The sequence below is a fragment of the Ambystoma mexicanum genome, chromosome 4p (assembly GCF_040938575.1).
Source record: "Ambystoma mexicanum isolate Mex_15411 chromosome 4p, UKY_AmexF1_1, whole genome shotgun sequence".
In the NCBI taxonomy this organism is placed as follows: Eukaryota; Metazoa; Chordata; class Amphibia; order Caudata; family Ambystomatidae; genus Ambystoma; species Ambystoma mexicanum.
Genome location: NC_090927.1, coordinates 795534455 through 795546575, shown reverse-complemented (window position 1 = coordinate 795546575; position 12121 = coordinate 795534455). Strand labels below are relative to the sequence as shown.

The following is a 12121-nucleotide window of genomic DNA, read 5'->3' as shown; positions in this document are numbered from 1 at the left end:
CTGACACACAATCAGTATGTTAGCAACAGTAAGAATAAATACAGTGCCAAAAAGGAAAAGGATTTACTTTGGGTTGGTGGCTTTGGGGTTTATATATTTATAATGGATGTTTTCTAAACATATGACAATGGGGGATTTCCCTGGTTCTATCATTGAATTTACATATAATAAGTCACACTGCAAAATTCACTAATCTCTGCAGGTATTCCCTGCTGCCATACCAAAGGGTAACATGTCCATGATTACTGAACACCTTTTGGCCCGTCAGTAAACTAAAGGCTGTAACGTAAAGAAAGAGAGAGCGCGTGGGCGTGTATGCGCACAAGCGCACACCACCATCAGCCTCCATATATCTGTGGCATGCAGATTATCAAGATGGCAACATGTTCATCTTCACCAGTAGCCAGGGGGAGCTAAACGCCTAAATGACCACTTAAGAAAAGGTATTAAGTTTGCTTTGCCAGTCGCAGCAGGCCCCCCCCCACCCCGTTCTACTCTCTACACGTGTGTTTGTGTTGTTTGGTGGAAGCAAGGGGTGGCAATTCAGTGGAAAGTATGTTGAAAAGCCCAATTCTGGCTCTGGGTGCCTGGCTTTGTTTGTGATGATACATCTGACAATTTATGACCTTTTAAGAAAATATTTGTTAACTCCACCTGCTATACTGCGATGACCATGATATACCGTCATTTGGCAAGAAGTTTATCGTACGACCATAAAACTAATACTGTGACACCCCTAGCCATAATTCCTTGAAATAATTATGTTTGTGGATTGCACTTTGGGCACTACTTTTGATATGTTAAAAAAAGTTAAATAACCAGCTAAATAATAAAAAGCTGTGTCAATTCATCTGAATGTATATGTATTTTCACAATTAGCTTGCTAAATGGAAAAATGCCTTAAACCCCATTTAGATGTGTGTTCACTAGGGTTTGAATCTACTTGCATTTAATCATTGTAAAGATTTAAATTTCAGAGGGTAGGACCACCCCCCAGTTTTAGTAAGTCCCTACTAGCAACCCATTGAGATCTTGCTAGTGGATGGGTGCTGTGAAAGACTGACGGGAGTGTATGCGAGTCAAGGAGACTGATTATGTGCCCAGCTGTACCAATTTATTTTGTGTGGGACTCGGCTGAATTCTAGTGGCAGAAGTGATGTGCACTATGGGGTCGAGTAGTGGAATTATTGCTGGTGTTTGCGGGTGGGTGGCCATGCCCCGGTAGGGATACTGTTCTGCTCCACTGAGATGGAGTGCTATTCATACCAGAGAGTCATAGCTGATATCTTGTTGGGTTGAGGGTGTGCAGGTAATTTCATACAGATCGACTGGAATCCTTTCTGTTCAGGCTAGATACCATCTTATTGTCTCCTCAAGTGACTCTTCGATGCCCCCACCTACCTGACTGGTGGTGATAGTTCACCCATGAGGTGGACTAGGTAGTCAAGATGCAGAAGGGAAGAGGCTGGTGTTGAGTGCCTTATGGAAGGTGAGGTGATGCTCTATGCGGCAGATGTTAAACGGGATCGACTTCCAGATGGTGGTAGCTTGGACTGAGAAAGAGGAGCCCCCAATTATGGTCGATTTAGCGACTAGGATGACAAGGAGGAGAGCTGTGCCCGATCTCAAGTTTCTGGTGGACCTGTAGGGGGTGAGCTTGTGTTGTAGCTATTCTGGTCCTGTGTTGTGAAGAACACAGTGGGTGATGGACAGTGCCTTGAAGGTGCAGCGTCACATGATTGGCAACCAGTGAAGGACAGGGAGGGCGGGTGTGATGTGTTCTCTGGGGACTAGGACAAGACTGCCTTGCTGCAGTTTCTTGAACCTGTTGGAGTTTTCTAAGTTGTGATGCGGGGGCCCCAAGGTATACGGTGGTGGTATAGTATAGGTGAGAGAGGACATTGGCCATGATCGCAGCCACTCTGTTTGGCAAAGTCAGGTAGAGGAAAATGCATCAGAGAATGTGTGTATTACAACTTACCTGCAGGGCTTCAGGAAAGGGACATTGTGGCTCCTGTAATACTTGGGAACAAGGCCCCACTGCCCCTATGGCCCGAACTGCCCAAGACAGGGAACAACTTGTGACCCGCATATACTGCATTTTATCCACTTGCCTGCCTTGCTGAACAAACTAATCTAAAGTATATTTGAACTATGCTGAATGTACATACTTGTATCAGAGTATTGTGCCATACCACCACCTATTAGATTAATCGTTTAGTGTGTTCAGAAGGCCCACAACAAGTAACTATGTTGTATGCCTACTGTCTAAGTTGGACCACTGCGTGCCACACTGTGTGGACCCACCGTGGGCTCCCAACCCCACCCAAGCCCCGACTGCCCATCCAAGCACCTCAATTGTGTCCTGCCAAAGCTCTGAGAGCTCGCCTCCCACTACAACCAGGGTGCCCTCTCAAAATCCATCCACCAGACTCTAGAAATAAATCTTAACACTCACCAAAACCGTGTCTGTAGGAATCTTCCCCCAAAGACCTCAATCACTATTACGTAAAGAAATGACACTGCCACTTATTCTTCATTGAGTTATGCAATGGAGTTCTGCCCCACAGAAAAATCATGTTGTCTTTTCGTGTTCCTCTAGTTCTAGGTTTTTGCTAGTCTAGTAATCCGTTAAGGATCTATGTTTTCATTTACCTTGATTCTAAGGGTCACTTGCACTGATGATTATGTTCACTGAGGAAAGAGGTGAATGTGTGAATGTGTAAACATTGTTTTGAAAATATCTTCCCATTTCAGTTTCACTGGTGCGTATTTAAAGAGTCGATCTGCATTTCAATCCAATTGAACAGTTCCACTCTGCTAACAGCCTCACGCCAGGCGCACCTTGTGTCACGTGGTGAAGGATATTGCTATCTGATTCATCATTCCAGCATTTGATTTAAATTGAAATGTGAGCAACTATCATTTTGAAGTTTGAATATGAAAGTAGCCTTTCTCAACAATGGAAGACTCATTTTGCAGGCATACCTTATCGTTCACCAGTTCAAAGAATATATATATATTTATAAAAAGGTAATTATCGTTAATGTTTAAAGGGTATCAGTTTATGTCTCTGAGAAAATAAAGGAGAGGTCCCAATGCTTGTCTGTCTTTGCTTTCGATGCTAGATATGCACAAAAGATTCTTGAATGGACATACTAAGTGGGGATGTTGTTGAGGTACTTGGGCTCAGTGCCCCAGACTGCCCTGTGGGTGATGCATCTACACAACACAGAACATAGGCATACTGGCATTGCTTTTTTTAATAGTCAGCCCTAGTGACATATTTTCTAAATCTTTTAGAAAGATTTAAGGGTGAACTGTACTTGCCAAACACAAATATTTAATAATCCTATCAGTTGGTGGGAATAAGGTTGGAGAATGGTAGACCGAAACAATAATTTACAGTGGTGATTTGAACATAACACCCGCCTGACAAATGGCAGTAGAAGACACATGTAGACGACCAAAATGGCTTAGCTATTGCCACAATCCTGAAATGTTTATGATTTCTTCAGATTGCCAAAGCGAACAGTCAGAGATCCTGCTACTCAAAACAAGTTGCAGAGGTGGCCGACTAGCGATCTGTTGTATCGGGGATTACACACATCGCCTACCTGTCACTGTAGCTAGCTGGGACCACTACCGCCTAACTTGACTTCCCCACTTCTAGGGATATAACTAATGGTATTCATTTGACAAAACCTCATCTCACGGTTGGTCTAACACAAAGATATAATGAACTCAGTGCGCAATAAATATAATGAAATTGAACTGTAGCGCTCATGCAATCCAAAATTGAAATGTGATTCATGACTATACTGTCTACTCTGCAAGGAGGTTCTACCAATTATACCAATTTCATTCTTATATACTCATCTAACAAGTCACACGTTTCTTCATTAAAAAACGTCCTTATAATTTCATTGCGCTATCATTAGCTGCTTGTATTTGCATCGAGCGTGTCCACTGTGTATGAAAGATTATACTTTTTCGCACCACCTAGGTCCATACCCCGGCCACTCACGTCCTTACCTAAGACTGGGTGATCTGAACCCCACTGTATCCTCCCCTGGTTACTTGCAGATCCATTGCTGACTATTGCCCTCCCTGCGCAGTTGTTAGATCCCCACTCCCTTGTTTCTCTGCTCCCTAACCTTATTCTTCCCCCTATGATTGCAAAGCGCTTGGTTGCTTCCAAAGCTCGGTCCATGCTCATTAAATACCCTACTAATAACAATAAATTACCACACTTGTGACAAAGAGTGCTCAAGTAAAAAAATATAAATAGACTGTTCACAAACTGTACCTGAGTAGGAGGTACTTTGGGAGAAATACTACTTTCTTCCAGCTCAAGCCACAAGGCTTTCGTTGTTGAATTCCATTCATCTGGATCTTTTTTCTAAAATAAGAAACATAATTGCAAAAATTAACATTTGAAATTTCAGACAAGCATTCCACAATAATTCTTCTTTTCCACACGTAGCTTTCAAATGAGCCCCAAAACAATCACGCCTTCAGCTGCATGACAGTAGAACCAAACTTAATAGATGATCCGGGAGGATAGCTCAGCGGCAACGTGCTCACCTTGTTTGTTTGTTTGTTTGTTCATTTATGCGCACCAAACCCTTAGATAGCTGGGCGCAACAGAACAAGTAGACTTAAAGCTTAGTTACAACAAATACAATGGGTACAACATACAGAGACATACTTCGTTGCCACTTGCGGGTTACAGTGCGGCAGTGGTACTAAGAAGCAAGATGACACAAAACAACACAGGTTCGATCCCCGGGTCAGCGCTTAGGAACCTCTGGTTATTTAAGTGCGTTATAAATACAGCAACTAAGACAAAAAAAAAACAATTACGCAACTAAAAAAGCAAACTATTCCTGTAACAGCGCCTCGATGCCCGCAGGCTATGTGAGCGGTTTAAAAATGCAAAAATAAATAAATAAAATAAAATAAAATAAATGCTATTTTTTTACCCTCAACTTGGTTCTGAAAGTGTTTGATCATTCAGCAGCCTAAACCTTGAGACCAAATCCACTCCTACTAGCCAGATGCTGCCTCCATAACAGATGGGAACGCATGCGGGCCAATGGACTGGAAGAAAGTGTTTTAAAAAGGGAGGAAGGGAGACTATTATCTGTCTCTTTGTCTTGAGGCCATTACAATCAGCTTCAGGCCATTGCTATGATTTGTTGTTCCAGTTTCTGTGACTGTTAAACAACGTTCTCTGTTGGAGACCTTTTTCAGACCTTTTCCAGCTTTACTCAATGTGAGATGACTCGATATTGCGATGAGAAACCCGACTACTAAAGTTTATTTTCTATCTTAATGAGGAATAGACTAGGTGCTGGCCAAAGGTCGAATAAAATAATGTCTAATTCCCGAGGAAGAGCTAGAAGAGGAGTTGGTTGCTGCAACCAAAGGTCAAAGAGCAACAAGAGTCAGGAAAGCCATGAGCAGTGTGAAAGGTGGAAGAGGCTAGCTGAGAGAAGAGACAAAAGCAGACGGGAGGGAACTGAAGAGCAGCAATCAAGCCATACTGTGGATTAGGGTAATGGACAAGGAAGCTTATAAAATCCTGAACCACAGAACTCCAAGTGAAGCTGGGAGAAACTACCAGACACAGGTGGTGAGAGGCCAAAATGGACAGCGATGGACCCAGGTTTCACAAACGTTGTCTGTGCACAGGGAAGAGCAGAGCAGAGCGGAGGGGATACTGCTCCTAGACCTGGCAACTGACTGCAAAGTAGAGCAGAGGATATCTTGAGAAACAGTGCTGGGACCTACGCTAAAGGTGTGTGGGAGCGGTAACTGCAGGGGAAAGTGTTGAAAAGCCAGGAACATTGCCAGCAGAAATAAAAATGAAGGGATGAACCGCAATCTTTGTTTTGTAGTCACTTGTAATGTGGATGGGTCAGGGACATGTCATCACCTAGTTAATGAGGCACCAATAAAAATGACCTTGCCCCACGCACACAACTCCTTTGAACATACACACACACAGGGTCTGATTTACAAAGCGTTTTCACAGGAATAATCCCATTGAAAAAACACTTTGTAAATCAGGCCCACAGAAACACGTGCACACACGCATAACACATAAATAGTCTTGCAAACACAAACATGCTGACAGACGGACACCTGCACCCCTCTAGACTCTCACACAGTTTACTCTCAGATACACAGACGCCCCATTTTCATTTCTTACCTGCAGTTCAGGACGGTCCTCTTCTGCTCTCCCTCCAGGATCCCTCAGAGCGCCTCAAACTCCTTTGGAACCAGGAATCTCGGAATGAAGTATGAGAGCACCAGGCATGCAGTTTGCACATGCCAGGGGCTCTGAAACTTCAGCACCACGACGCTTCACGTTTAGTGCAATGTGAAGAGTGGCCCCTCTCCTGGCAAAAGGTCCCAGCCAGCATACCAAACAGACCATACCCGACTGCCAGGGGTATCCGCCGCAGCCAGGCATGGCCTATCAGGCATGGGTTGATTCTCGGGATAGCACACGGGAGAGAGAGCACTCTTCTGCCCTGCTCTCATTCTACTTTTGACAGCTCCTCCATAATGGGCGGATGGAGGGTAGGTCGCCGCCCATCCGCCCGTTATGTACGAGCTGCAGGTGAAGCATGAGGAAGAGAAGAGAAGAAGAGCAAGTTCCTTAGGTCTGAGCTTTTTGTGAGAAGGAAAGAGTGAGTGGCCTGGTTAACCGTAGGGTCAGAGACATGGAGGCGGTGGGAGGCAAGGTAAAGAGCATGCAGAGGTCCTAGGATGGACTCTTGTCCTTAGTTCAATGCTGATTCTGTTTCAATGACAGGTGGAAAACTAGCTGAGAAGCAACTCACCAGCCCAGGGACCAGGAAGGACGTGTTCCCACCATACTGACGTTATGCATGAACACTTAAAAGAAGGTTGCAACACCAGAGTGAGATTTTGCTGAAAGACCGAGACTGATGGGAAGGGTATTGGATAAACTATGAGAGGAATCATGAGGGACATTGTAGTTGGAGCTATTTATGGTTTATGGTGTCCAGAAGAGACCAGGACCTGGGCTTAACAAGACCTGAAGATCTTTTGATTTGGTCCTTTTAACCCTTCCAAGGAGAGGCTCTAGAGTTGACCCCGGGAACAGATCACACCTTGGTATGCTACTTTCTTGACCCACATAAAGTTATTTTTTCCATACGTTTGGTCCAGATGGAAGTCATTAGGTTCACCCCCTGCAGGATACCCTCATAAAAAGCTGTTTAAAAGGTATTCTGCATGTGCACTAGATTTGATCCTTGTACACAATTCCAAAGCAACACAAATGCCAAAAGGAGAATGGATCCATGGAACATTGCATTTTGGGAACTGAAGTAAGAAATCTCTAAGTGCTACATGAACAGGCAAGGGAAATGAAAGCAAGTATGACATTCTGAGTCCTGGGAACTAAAGTACGAAATCCCAAAGTGTAGAAAAATGTTGTGAAGGAGAATCGATCCAAGTGTCAATCACTACAAATTGGGAATTGAAGTAAGAATTCAGAAAATTTCACAAGTGCGAAACAGTAACATTTTGAAGCAAGTGCAAAAACGACCAATGCTGGGAACTGAAGAAAGACATTCCTAACCATCACAGATATGTAAAGGAGACATGATCCAAGTTTGAAAGGCTTCATTCTGGAAAAACATGGAATCACAATGTATTGCAGATCTGGGAGAAAGAAAACAGGTTTAAAGAAAAATCAATATATTAAAAAAATAGACATGCAATAATCTTTGATGGGACTTATGGAATCATACCAATATCCATTTGTGTCTGGGGCATTCAACTTAATCTAAGGAAGCAAAGTCCATCTGTCTTCCAAAGGTTGAGATTCCTAAAACACAAACCATTTTGCAAAAAATATGAGCTGGCCTGCAGCCAACTCTGAGGCAAGGACAACATTAGTGAGGTGGAGTCCGAATGCGAAACCTCAAGGTGACTGAAAAGCCAGAGGAGTGGAGAAAAGAGGATTTCTGGGAATAGCAAGACGACTAAAAGATGAGTGAAGAAATGCTATAATATGATACTGTCCTCACTGAAAAGACCATCAGAGTTAAAGTAAAGTTATTTAAGCAGTGTTGGCCTAGATACCAAGTTAAACGTCCCAAGCAACGCAAGGGTACACATCAATGTCTCTGGGCCATTACTAACTGGGAGACAAGGCCTGTAAAGGTGTTATCTCTTTAGAAGTAAAAACAAAACTTTCAAAAAAGATACAAAGATTTCAGCCATGGTGAGGTAGAAGGGCTCTACTGGCAGACCCTTTTCTGTTTCCATAGGCAGTCATGGGAAGAGCAGGTGTGGCAATCAGGCACGCTGTAAGAGAACAGAGTCCCGTGCATGTGAATACATGTATGGTGAGGAGGGCTGGGAATAGGATGAGAGTCAGGGAGGAGACAGGATACTATGGCTGGGTGTCAGAGGGTGCAGGGGCCTGGGAGTATGGGGTGGAATTCAGGAGCAAGAGACATTGCAATGCTAGGCCTATTACAGGGCAAGGATTAAAGGCACATACCCAAGGCCGGTGCAAGGATTTTTGCCACCCTAGGCAAAAGTTGATTTTACCCCGACCCCCGATACCACAGTATGTTTCCTGAATATAAATCATACCCTATGCTGGATGTGTCCTTACTTCTGCACATGCGTGTCACACACACACACACACACACACACACACACACACTCTCTCTCTCTCTCTCTCTCTCTCTCTCTCTCTCTCTCTCTCTCTCTCTCTCTCTCAGAGGGAGGGGCTATCACTTCCTTCCACCAGCTCTCCATAAGCACCCCCTTGATCTGGAGCTACTGTTGGATTTGCATGCCATATCACTGCCCTTGACCTCCTCCAACTCCGTTCATGCCACCTTCACTAAAGCGAGGGCAGAAACTGCAGCTCGAATCAATACATGTAAGATGGTGTGGGTGGCAGCGGGTAGCTTCACTGCTGCCACCTCTAGCTCAAGATGGTGGTAGCCTCTATGCACCCTCCTTCCATGCATCAGAGATGGCAAAGAAGCACTCTTTGCTCAGCTGTGCATTCACGGCGAGTGGAGGGAATTCCTTTGATCTCTCAGAGATCTGGGAGAATAGGAGTGGAACTGCCTCTGCACTGGGCCGCACTGGATACAAAATTACGGTTATGGCTCTTCCTCCTGTCCTAACCACTGGGAGGTGGAGTGGGGACGTGGCAGAAGCTTTACTACCACCACATTTCCAAACGGGTGCTTTAGTGCACTGTGCAGCTTGGAGTTTTAGCCAATTTTATTATGCCAATATTTTGTTTAATGCACTATTTCCCACAAATTGCCCCAAAATGCCCCCACTTGTACTACTGAGTTTGTTTTGTAAAATCATTAGTTGTGTTTAGTGAATGTGGGCCACACTTTTTCCTTAATCAGTAACAGGCCCTGGCAGGAGCAGTAGAACGTTTATTCACACACAGAGAAATAACACAAGCAGCAGAAGTCCAATTTACTTGACATACAGGAATGATACAATATGGATAACAGCTGTGCAAGTAACCACCACACAAAAAACAGGCATATGCCAGTTAGAAGAACTAAAAGCATCCATTGTGCACTGATCAGGTACCTCATAGGTACATTCACATACGGGGTACTGCAAGGATCCTCCCTATTTCACTGCCTCTCCAACCTATTTGTTGAATCCCTAAAACAGGCACTTAGCAACCATAAGACCAACTCTCACCAATACGAAGACGACACACAATATAGTTCCAAATCTCCTCCCACTCAAAACACCACACCCTCAATATCCTTCCCTCCACCATCAGCAGCTGGATGGCCAACCACTTTCTCAAACTCAGCCAAACTCAGCCAATCCAAAACGGAATACTATTTGCATCTGCCCCCACCCCGTCACTCCAGGCACACACTTGAACTCACCCCCTCGATCAATATACTCTCCAAGGACAGCCAACACATATCCTCTTCCCCACCAGTCAAGCGCTAAGGATTCACAATAGAACCCCACCTAACCTTCACACAACACATAGCTGCTGTCACCAAACAAGCAACCTACAGCTACACCTCTTATGCAAGATAAGAAACATCTGTCCCATTGATAACTTTCATACCACAGTACAGGCACTAGTTCTATCCAAGCCGCACTATGGAAATGCGGTCCTCACTGGACTCCCCAACAATACTCTTCCCACCTGCCAGCCACACAGAGAGCATTCCCCCTCACTGATATTACACCTACCCAAACACTTACACATTGCCTCCGCTCCACTGGCTACCAATAACTCAGACAATTGCTTTCAAAGGAAACATACATCTACATATCTGCATACCCTCCAGTTGCCTGCCCTCGCTCAACATGATCCCTACAGCCCGCTTGCACATCTTGCTTGCATCGCTTTCTCCTTATGTACAATCTAAGGAGCAAAAGTGCAGATCCCTGCATTATGGGTGAGATGACTAATTCCCCTCCACGATACAAACTCACAGCTAAGAGTAGACAAAACCACCAGTACCGAAGGACACAAACTGGGTGGTGTCTTTTCACCAGAAAGTAGCACATCAGTGAAACTGGATACACATTGTCCGATATAAATAACATATATTTTTTTCATACAGTCCCACAATGAAGAAGGGGGACGTCTATCAATGGATACCTCGATTGTCTCTGATTTGACATAAAACTCAAAAAGAGGGGTGGAGCCGAGACCACCTGGAATAAAGGGCCCGCCTCCTGCCTTGGTAGCTTTGGAGGAGACGTCAACGACGATCATGGTAGGGGAGTCTAGCTTTGATGTTTCCTACTCTGGATTTTTGCCCTCAAATACACCGGCTATATTTAAGGGGAAATTAGGTGACTCAATACTGGACTGCCAAGAACATCCAATTTGAGCAAAGCCTATCTAAATCTTGGCCCATGTAGTCTGCTGAGATCACAAACCTGGGTCCTGCATCCATAGCAGCACTAAATATGGTTCTCACCTCAATCGTGAACCTCCATGATAACATCCGAATAGAGGTGAAACAGCACACCTCAATTCTCAATGGGATAGCATCAAGCTTAGACATGCAATTTGAGAGTTGACCGTACATCACAAAAGATGGAGTACACACCTGGGGATGATAAAAAAAAGGGGCGCATGGTGGAGGCTCTGAAGTCCACCTGGTGCAAAAGGTAATAGCTCTTAATGAGGACTTGAGCAGTAGTAGTTTAACACATGTGGAAATCACAAGTGGAGACACCATCGAAGACCTATGTAAATTACTGGTCGCACCTCAGCCAGCACCATACACGACTAAACTAACCCAAAAAAAGAAACCTAAAAATATGAAAAAAGGAAACCCAAATTGAAAATCCTCAAGGAAGTTCTTCATTTTGACTTTGTTTGCCCACACACCTGAGGTAGCCCCCGTATCATGAGGCGAGGCCTTAACACACTGGGCCTCATTACGACCCAGGCGGTAAGTTACCGCCTGGGTCGTACCTTTACCACCATGGCGTAAACTACGTTTACGCCATGGTGGTTGGCGGACTTACCGCCCCATTCCGAGGTTGGCGGGGCGGTAAGTCCCCAATCCCCATTTACCCTTCCCCATTCCCATTTTTGCCCCATAGGGCATAATGGGAGTGGGGAAGGCGTTAATTACGCCACCGTAAATTACGGTGGCGTAATTAACAACAAGGTCCCTTAGCGCCATGGATTTTAACACCTGCTAAAAGCAGGTGTTAAATCCTCCAGGGTGCTAAGGGACCTCGGAATCAGGCGGTAAGGGTCGGCGCTGTTTACGCCGCCGTAAACCCCTTACCGCCTGGGTCCTAATGAGGCCCACTGTGTTTAATCAGTGATTTTGAATTTGTAACTCACTGATTTGGCTCTGGAACTCACTGACTTTGACTTTGCATCTCACTTTCTAACGGGGGGGTTTCCTGCACTTTTTAAACGGTTTCACTACACTTTCTGGTTTTGTGCGCTGAAATAAATCTGAAATAAATAAATTAAATTAAATTAGAAGTAATTGGGTCAGCGGGCGATAACGGAATGTTCTGTGGTCACATTCAACTAACGAACTCACCAGGTGCTGCATACGCGTCCGCTCGCTCCGTG

The 12121-nt window shown here is 44.6% G+C and overlaps 1 protein-coding gene across 2 annotated transcripts in view; it reads right to left on the bottom strand.

The window, feature by feature from the left end:
• Window positions 1-12121, bottom strand: part of LOC138452622 (hormonally up-regulated neu tumor-associated kinase homolog A-like) — a 387623-nt gene that overhangs the window by 103389 nt on the left and 272113 nt on the right. For both annotated transcript variants that reach the window (XM_069605014.1, XM_069605015.1), the window contains exon 8: window positions 4310-4402. In XM_069605014.1, coding sequence (XP_069461115.1) covers window positions 4310-4402 — 93 coding nt within the window. The remainder of the gene's footprint in view (window positions 1-4309; window positions 4403-12121) is intronic.